Below are 10,341 nucleotides of genomic sequence, written 5' to 3' on the forward strand. Positions count from 1 at the left end.
ACGTTGTAAACATCTCGCGCATTCTCATGCAATCTATGCTGAACCAGGACCTGCAAAGCCAGGCGAGGAGGAGGCGGCGGCTACGGCAGCGCGGCAACGAGAGTGATGAGGACATGGACACAGAATTATCTCAAACCGCGGGCCCCTGCGCTTTGGAGAGCCTGCTGGTAATGGGGCAGCTATTGAACGCCGATTTTGGGCCTGGGAAACAAGCACAGATTGGTGGGACCGCATAGTTTTGCAGGTGTGGGACGATTCGCAGTGGCTGCGAAACTTTCGCATGCGTAAGGGCACTTTCATGGAACTTTGTGACTTGCTTTACACCTGCCCTGAAACGCCATAATACCAAGATGAGAGCAGCCCTCACAGTGGAGAAGCGAGTGGCAATAGCCCTCTGGAAGCTTGCAACGCCAGACAGCTACTGGTCAGTTGGGAATCAGTTTGGAGTGGAAAAATCTACTGTGGGGGCTGCTGTGATGCACATAGCTAAAGCAATCATTAAGCTGCTGCTACGAAAGGTTGTGACTCTGGGAAACGTGAGGGTCATAGTGGGTGGCTTTGCTGCAATGGGATTCCCTAACTGTGGGGCGGCGATAGATGGAACCCATATCCCTATCTTGGCACTGGAACACCAGGGCACCCAGTATGTAAACCGCAAGGGGTACTTTTCAATGGTGCTGCAAGCACTGGTGGATCACAAGGGACGTTTCACCAACATCCACGTGGGATGGCCAGGAAGGGTTCATGATATTCGCGTCTTCAGAAGCACTGCTCTGTTTAAACTGCTGCAGCAAGGGAATTACTTCCCAGACCAGAAAATAACAGTTGGGGATGTTGAAATGCCTGTCATTATCCTGGGTGACCCAGCCTACCCCTTGATGCCATGGCTCATGAAGCCATACATAGGCAGCCTGGACAGTGGTCAGGAGCTGTTCAACTACAGGCTGAGCAAGTGCAGGATGGTGGTAGAATGTGCATTTGGCCATTTAAATGCGCACTGGCGCACATTACTGACTCACTCAGACCTCAGCCAAACCAATGTCCCCTTTGTTAATGCTGCTTGCTGTGTGCTCCACAATCTGTGTGAGAGTAAGGCGGAGACCTTTATGGTGGGGTGGGAGGCTGAGGCAAATCACCTGGCCGCTGATTACACGCAGCCAGACACCAGGGCGATTAGAAGAGCACATGAGCGGTGCACATCAGAGAAGCTTTGAAAATGAGTTTCATCACGGGCCAGGGTACGGTGTGACTGCTGTGTTTGTTTCCCCTTCATGAACCCGCCCCCCCGCTTTATTGACTCCTTCCCTGTAAGCAACCCATCCTCCCCCTTCGATTACAGCTTGCTTAAGGAAATAGATTAATCGACTCTAGGACTGGAAGGGACCTTGAGAGGTCATCGAGTCCAGTCCCCTGCCCTCATGGCAGGACCAAATACTGTCTAGACCATCCCTACTAGACATTTATCTAACCTACTCTTAAATATCTCCAGAAATGGAGATTCCACAGCCTCCCTAGGCAATTTATTTCAGTGTTTAACTACCCTGACAGTTAGGAACTTTTTCCTAATGTCCAACCTAAATCTCCCTTGCTGCAGTTTAAGCCCATTGCTTCTTGTTCTATCGTTTAAAAATCATGTATTCTTTATTAAAAAGTAATTATAAAAAGAGGGAGAGAACTGACGAGGTATCCCGGGTGTGGTTTGGGAGGAGGATAGGAGGGAAGGAAAAGGCCATTAAACACATTCCAATGTAATGACAGCCTTTTGGTTGGACTGTCCACTGGGGTGGAGTGGGCGGGTGCACGAAGCCTTCCCCCACGCGTTCTTACACATCTGGGTGAGGAAGACATGGAACATGGTGAGTACTGAGGGTGGTTAAACATGGGCTGCAGCGGCACTCTGTGACCCCACTGCTCTTCCTGAAGAACCACCAGACGTCGGAGGATATCAGTTTGATCACGCAGCAGCTCCAGCGTTGCATCCCGCCACTGCTGATCTTCCTGCCTACACCTCTGATCTTCCTGCCGCCACCTCTCATCTCGAGCGTCCCTCGTGTCCTCATGTTCACTGGCATCTTTCCTGTAATTTGATACCATGCCCTTTCACTCATTCAGATGAGCTCTTTCATTGCGGGTTATTTCCATGATTTCCGAGAACATTTCATCTCGCGTCTTCTCTTTCCTCCGCCTTATCTGAGATAGCCTTTGGGATGGAGTAGGAAGGCTTGAAAAATTTGCAGCTGCATGAGGGAGGGAAAAAAGGGAGAGAAGTATTTAAAAAGATACATTTCACAGAACAATGGTTATACTCTTTCACAGTGAACAACACTATTCACCTTACATAGCACATGTGATTTCACTACAAGGTCACATTTTGCATCTTGAGTGCCTGCGGCTCTGGTGTTACAGATCTCACAGACGCAGGTCCGGGCATCAGAATTCAGCTTGCATGTGGCCATGGTAAGCCATTGTCTTTCGGCTTCTCCAGCCTTCATATACACAGTACCCTCTGATGCTTCTTTCCTGTTAACATGCAGCAGCAGAAGCCAACCCCCCCCACATACAATTCTCTAGGATGATTGCTTTACCCCTCCCCCCACCGCATGGCTGGTATCATGGAAGATCACTGCTAATCACCCCTCTCCCCCCCCACCGCATGGCTGGTAGCTGGGAAGATTCCTGCTAGCCAAACGCAAAAAAGCTCAGCGCTATCCTTCCTCTCCTCCCCTCCCCCCCGCTTGGCTACGTGCAAGGAAAGATTTCTTTTAAACAACAGCCCAGGAGGAAAATGGCCATCTCTGTCCCCTTAATTAAATTCCTGAATTTCAACCAGGTTACCATGAACAATATCACTCTGCTGAGGATAACAGAGTGAGATAAAGAATGGATGTTTCTTGAATGCCAGCAATCACCGGGACCATACGCAGCTAGGCTTTGTCATGCAATGATACCCGATTACTTGCTCCATGCATGGCGTGGTAAAGTGTCCTACCATGGTGGATGGAACAAGGCTGCCTTGCCCAGAAACCTTCTGCAAAGGCTTTTGGAGTACCTCCAGGAGAGCTTCATGGAGATGTTCCTGGAAGATTTCCGCTCCATCCCCAGACATGTTAACAAACTTTTCCAGTAACTTTACTGGCAGCAAATGCATCCCAAGCCCTCACGGCAAGTCAATCATTAAAAAACGCTTGCTTTTAAACCATGTTTTATATTTACAATGGTACACTCACCAGAGGTTGCTTCCATGGCTTCACTGTCTGGGCTAGTGGCTTGGGAGGGCTGGGAGGGTAATTCCATCTGGGTCACAAAAAGCTCCTGACTGTTGGGGCTAACGGAGTGCTGTGTGCTCGCTGTAAGGTCGTCCTCCTCTTCCACCTCTTCCTCCTCCTCATCTTCCCCCTCCGCAGAATCCTCAGCCATGGTTGAGATTACAACCCCCACCTCGGAATCCACGGACAGGGGTGGGGTAGTGGTGGTGCAGCCCCCTAAAATTGCATGCAGCTCAGTGTAAAAGCAGCATGTTTTCGGCCTTGACCCGGACTTTCCGTTTGCTGCTTTGGTTTTCTGGTAGGCTTGTCTGAGCTCCTTAACTTTCATGCTGCATTGCACTGAGTCCCTGGTGTGGCCTTTTTCCATCATAGCCTTGGAAATTTTTTCAAATATTTTTTCATTTCGTCTTTTGGAACGGAGTTCTGTTAGCACTGAATCCTCTCCCCATATAGCGATCAGATCCAGTACCTCCCATGCGGTCCATGCTGGAGCTCTTTTTCGATTCTCAGGAGACTGCATTGCTACCTGTGCTGATGAGCTCTGTGTGGTCACCTGTGCTGATCAGAGCTCCACGCAGGCCAAACAGGAAATGAAATTCAAAAGTTCATGGAGCTTTTCCTGTATACCTGGCCAGTGCATCCGAATTCAGATTGCTTCCCAGAGAGGTCACAGTGGTGCACTGTGGGATACCGCCCGGAGGCCAATACCGTTGATTTGCAGCCACACTAACCCTAATCCGATATGGTAATACCGATTTTAGCGCTACTCCTCTCGTCGGGGAGGAGTACAGAAACCGATGTAAAGAGCCCTTTATATCGATATAAAGGTCCTCGTAGTGTGGACGGGTGCGGCGTTAAATTGGTTTAACGCTGCTAAAATCGGTTTAAACGCGTAGTGTAGACCAGGCCTAAATTGTGCTAGCTAGAATAGTCCACTAGGGCCTGCACTGCTGACCACAGATCAGATGGAGCACTGTACATACCCATTTCTGGCATGCTCATAATGGAGCAAATGGGGAATCCTCAGCTGCCTGGTTAAGGTAGCTTTAAATGTCCTTTGTGCCACTGGTGTGGCACAGATCGCTATCAAGAGTTGTGGATGTGTGTAATAACCTTAGTCCCACATTTGGACCTTAGCGTCCAAAATATGGGGGTTAGCATGAAAACCTCCAAGCTTAGTTACCAGCTTGGACCTGGTACCTGCTGCCACCACCCAAAAAATTAGAGTGTTTTGGGGCACTCTGGTCCCTCTGAAAAACCTTCCCTGGGGACCCCAAGACCCAAATCCCTTGAGTCTCACAACAAAGGGAAATAATCCTTTTTCCCTTCCCCCCTCCAGGTGCTCCTGGAGAGATACACAGACACAAGCTCTGTGAAACTACACCGAGAGACTCCCCCTCTCTGTTCCCAATCCTGGAAACAAAAAGTACTTTCCTATTCCCCCAGAGGGAATGCAAAGTCAGGCTAGCAATCCAACACACAGATCTCCCCGATTTCTTCCTCCCACCAATTCCCTGGTGAGTACAGACTCAATTTCCCTGAAGTAAAGAAAAACTCCAACAGGTCTTAAAAGAAAGCTTTATATAAAAAGAAAGAAAAATACATACAAATGTTCTCTCTGTATTAGATGATACAACACAGGGTCAATTGCTTAAAAGAATAGTGAATAAACAGCCTTATTCAAAAAGAATACAAATCAAAGCACTCCAGCACTTATATTCATGCAAATACCAAAGAAAAGAAACCATATAACTTACTATCTGATCTCTTTGTCCTTACACTTGGAAACAGACGACTAGAAAATAGAAACTACTTCTCCAAAGCTCAGAGAAAGCAGGCAGACGGAAAACAAAAGACAAAAGACTCAGACACTCAATTCCCTCCACCCAAAGTTGAAAAAATCCGGTTTCCTGATTGGTCCTCTGGTCAGGTGCTTCAGGTGAAAGAGACATTAACCCTTAGCTATCTGTTTATGACAATGTGACCCTAAGTAATTGACACACAAATGAAGAGCACTCGAATGCATGCAAATATGTTGATGCATTTTTTAAAAATCTGGCCTATTTAAAAATGTCTAAACAGGGTAGAGCCTGTTTGCTATACCAGTTTTACACCAGCATAAGTCCACTGTTGTCTTGGGAGCCATGCTGTTGTAAAGGAGTGGGGAATTGGACCCACTACAGCTATTTCTTGCAGCCTACTGAATTTATTACTGTATTGTGTAATTAATTGTTCAGTTTAATTCAAATAACCACACAATAAAAAATACATTAAATTGCACTTGCTCACACTCAAACTGAAGATCGAAATCGTTACAGGGAAAATCTGTCAGCCTAAATACTACCATTGCCTAAAAAGTTTGAAAAACATAACAACAGGTTAGAAACTATATATAAAGTTTTCCAGATTTCACATATATCTATTGCCTCACATTCATGTTGTAAATACTCACAGAGGGATCACACAGAGGTAGCCCTTTAGACAGAAGAAATGTTCTGGGTAGAATGTAGGTAAACAAGCTGATGGAACAGTCATGTTCAGAAAACCATGACAGTTGACAGATCTGTTGTTGCAAATGAATGTATTTCTAAAATAGGGGTGCTTATTTTGTGTCCAGTTACCAAAAAGAATAGAATACAGCAGGAATGATGAATCTGTGACTGAGGTATAGGCAGATATCTACCGGGACATGGAAAGTCTTGCAAACTGATATAGAAAGGAAATCAATGTGTCTAAGACATCGAGATGGTAGGTACCTTTTAAATACCTTAGACAGAAAGAAAAATAAACTGTCACTGCTGTATTTTCTTATTGAATGAAAAGAGGACTTAGAATGTTCCAGACCCTTCTCTTTTAAATATCTGAAACAAAACACAATGGAAGACATCAACAGTTTGGAAAACAAAACCTATCAACTCATATACTGCAGCCATCCTGATAAATCCTAGCTGTCCTCCCTCCATCCTGTGAGATTTTACATGCCAAAAAAAATGCAATGTTAACACCATAGAGCATCTTTTCAGCTATGGAAATGATATCATGCCAAAATGATACCTTGCCATGGTTTTCTTCAGAAAGCCTGAACAATGATATATTACTGCTTTGATCAAAATGTGATATTACCCCTTTTGACATTACATTAGCATATGCAGTATACTATATTCCTTCAAAAACAAAAAGTACTAGAACAGATGGAAATTGTTGCAAGAATTATCCATATTCATTGATCCCACAGATCCGTTTTTGAAATCAGTTAATCTGCAACATTTTGTTTGAAATCATAGGGAAAAACATCTACACTGTAATCCTTTATACTTGTCTGCTGTGCATGGATACCCATTGGTTAACAGCAGTTATTTGCCACAAAAAGATCAAATGTGAATAGGCTGTATATTATAGAGAGAAATATATTTGGAGGGAAGCCTTTTAAAAAATACTTGCAGCCCATACTTGTCAACCAGCTGATGATAAATTCAGAGGCTCATCTCCTCTTTGTGTAAGTGGGGTTTCTCCCAATCATTCCTGTTGCAACTGTGTCATTTTTTTTCCCCTCAGGCGTAAACTGTATTTCTAGTTCATTGGGCAATGGGAATACGGGTGATCATACAGAGAACTGAGAAGCATTAGCAAAAGTTGGAGCAAAGAGGGGAGACTTGGAAATCACCTGTCTGTACTGAGGCCCTGATCCTTCAAAGACTTATGCATTCTTAATTTAAATGCAAGTAGTCCAATTGACTTTAGTGAGACTACTTACATATGTAAAATAAGGCCTATGTGTACGTTTCTGCAGGACCTAGGCCTGTCATTAGATCTGGGCATTGCTAATAAATCTCTCATTCATAAGGACTGAAAATTCAAATAAAATAAACACCCATCAGACTGTTGATATTTTTTTAAAAGTTCTTAGCTCTAGCCCTTGAGCTATTTGGGCAACAAAATGGCAAATGAAATTTAATGTGGATAAATGTAAAGTAATGCACATTGGAAAAAATAACCCCAACTATACACACAGTATGATGGGGACTAATTTAGCTACGATTCAGGAGAAAGATCTTGGCGTCAGCGTGGATAGTTCTCTGAAGATGTCCACGCAGTGCGCAGAGGCGGTCAAAAAAGCAAACAGGATGTTAGGAATCATTAAAAAGGGGATAGAGAATAAGACTGAGAATATATTATTGCCCTTATATAAATCCATGGTACGCCCACATCTCGAATACTGTGTACAGATGTGGTCTCCTCACCTCAAAAAAGATATTCTAGCACTAGAAAAGGTTCAGAAAAGGGCAACTAAAATGATTAGGGGTTTGGAGAGGGTCTCATACGAGGAAATATTAAAGAGGCTAGGACTCTTCAGCTTGGAAAAGAGGAGACTAAGGGGGGATATGATAGAGGTGTATAAAATCATGAGTGATGTGGAGAATGTGGGTAAGGAAAAGTTATTTACTTATTCCCATAATACAAGAACTATGGGTCACCAAATGAAATTAATAGGTAGCAGGTTTAAAACAAATAAAAGGAAGTTCTTCACACAGCACACAGTCAACTTGTGGAACTCCTTACCTGAGGAGGTTGTGAAGGCTGGGACTATAACAATCTTTAAAAGGGAACTGAATAAATTCATGGTGGCTAAGTCCATAAATGGCTATTAGCCAGGAAGGGTAAAGAATGGTGTCCCTAGCCTCTGTTCACCAGAGGATGGAGAGGGATGGCAGGAGAGAGATCACTTGATCATTGCCTGTTAGCTTCATTCCCTCTGGGGCACCTGGCATTGGCCACTCTCGGTAGACAGATACTGGGCTAGATGGACCTTTAGTCTGATCCAGTAGGGCCGTTCTTATGAGTTCATGTGGACATTAGAAGTCTCCTATGCAACTCCATTGCAATAACATGGGATAAGTGGCCAAATTATATTATACAGCAAGGACAGTATGCAATGCTGTATGTCTGGGGTCCTAACAACATAGGCACAAAGCTGCAGTTTTGCTTTAGACACAGCTGACATCAAGCCTGCATTGTTATGTCTCTTGTATGTAAAAAGTGAGATCTAGAAAGCGAATTATAATAGGGACAATCCACTACAAGGTTTGGTAGAAAAATAGAAGCTATGCACAAAAGAATGGAAAAACACTATGTAGAACACAGGTATTGTATTTCTGTTAGTTTGTTACTTTTGATAGCTTGTCATCCGGGAAGCAACTGCAAACAATCATTGATCTTTTGGGTAAATGCCTTAAACTAGTTTTGCAGTTAACTTTGAATTTTGTTTTTGTTTTTAAGATTAGACTTCAAAAACAAAGATCCCACATACAGGTACAATCAACATCCCCTGGACAACCACAACTCTAGTCCTGGATCATTCCTTGAAAACAGCCACCAACGTACAATGAGCCAGAGTCTATACCCGCAGGATACATGTAAGTCTCATTGACTTCAGATGGAGTTACTTATATGCTGCCATGGAAGAATCATGCCACATTAGTTTGATTCTACTTCCAGTGAAGTTAACAAGATAAGAACTGGAAAGAATCAATGTCCTGTTATCGATGACTTGAAAAATTAAGAATGCATCTTATTAGACTACCTTATAGAATCTTAAGACTGTACATAGCTATTCTTTTAGACTGGAAGCTGGTTGAGGCATGGGCTGGCATTACTATAGGGATGTACAGTACCTAGCACAATAGGGTCCTGACCTGCTTGGCCTCTAGGCACTACAGCTATACAAAGGTTAAACAATAAATATTTACACCAACCTGCATCTGTATTTACATCAGGAACAGTTGTGCATCCTGGCTTCTTCAGGGCCGCATGAAATCCCATTAGAAATGCACACTTGGCTACTTTGTTCTCAGTATATTTTTTGGTTCATAATCATTGCACACCCCTTCCCCACAGTTCTTATGCTTCAATATAGTTGTTCACTTAGCTATTGTACCAACACATACATGCCTCATACTCATGAAGCAATCAGTCAACCTTTGGAACTCTTTCTTTTTTTAAATCTTGGCCTTAATGATTCCTCAAAGAACCTATTGCTAGGGATAATCCATTTTTCTCTGTTAAATCAAAATAAATAAACTAAGATATGAAAGAAAGGAGTCCAAAACATAGTTTTATAGGAGAAATATTTTGCTAGCAGTAAATTAATGATTGTTTAAATATTCTGCTAAGAATTGTTAAAAGGAACAGAGATGATCTAAAAGGAAGGTAAACATTTTGCTACAGACCTCACATGTGAAAGAATAACCTATTTCAATATTTTTGGGCCTGGTCTAAATCCTTCTGAAATCAGTGGGAATCACTCAACTGACTTCTGTGGGCTTTCGTTTACGCTCTTTACGGTGGAAGTGGCATCTTTTGGAAGACACAAAATGAAGATCATCTTATTTGGGCCTTGATCTTGCAAAGACTTACTTATATATGGTATGTAATTTTATTTTCTGTGACTAGTGACATGGGGTTACTCATCATGCATAAAGTTAAGCATGTGTGTAAGGTTTGGTGCCTTGGCCATGAAAGACATCATGGATCTTTCTGTAAGTGTGGGGGTGTTAACCTCAGTGTCTTGCCATATTCTAAAAATCAGATAATTACAATTTGGCTACCTCAATTCACTGTGTGATTTTGATTGAGTGGGGTATTCTTTACTACCATTTCCAAACTGCTGAATAGAATTACTGATTATGCACTCCCCTCCAGCAACAGCTGCACTGAAGTAGTACTTGAAGTGGCCATACCACTTTCCAAGTAAATTTTGCCTATCATTTACATGAGTAAGCTAGTATGACAAACTAAAAAAGCAAGAGAAAAACAAGGATGAGGGATATTAATAAAAAATTAAATCTAAAGAAAAATTAATGTTGGATAAAAAGACTTTGCTCATTTCCTAGGAACAGAAATTACCATGATGGATCAGATCAGTGGCTCATCTAATCCAATATCCCGTCACGGACAATATCCCATACTGAAGCTTTGGAGGAAAATGGAAGAAAAACTTTTAGTAGACAGAGATGGAATAAACTATCCATAGAGAAGGCTTCTTCCTAACTCCTAATAATTAAAGGTTCTTTTAGTC

At 42.9% G+C, this 10,341-nt stretch overlaps 1 protein-coding gene across 1 annotated transcript; it reads right to left on the bottom strand.

Annotated features, from left to right (window-relative positions):
• Window positions 1-1,342: 1,342 nt before the first annotated feature.
• LOC127049941 (uncharacterized) lies at window positions 1,343-4,291 on the bottom strand. The gene is made up of 2 exons (XM_050951340.1): window positions 3,228-4,291; window positions 1,343-2,237 (listed from the first exon to the last, which is right to left on the bottom strand). Exons 1-2 carry the CDS (start codon window positions 3,784-3,786, stop codon window positions 2,101-2,103), a joined length of 696 nt encoding a protein of 231 aa, XP_050807297.1. The 5' UTR covers window positions 3,787-4,291; the 3' UTR covers window positions 1,343-2,100.
• Between the last annotated feature and the right edge of the window lie 6,050 nt (window positions 4,292-10,341).

Source organism: Gopherus flavomarginatus, chromosome 4, assembly GCF_025201925.1.
Source record: "Gopherus flavomarginatus isolate rGopFla2 chromosome 4, rGopFla2.mat.asm, whole genome shotgun sequence".
Lineage (NCBI taxonomy): Eukaryota > Metazoa > Chordata > Testudines > Testudinidae > Gopherus > Gopherus flavomarginatus.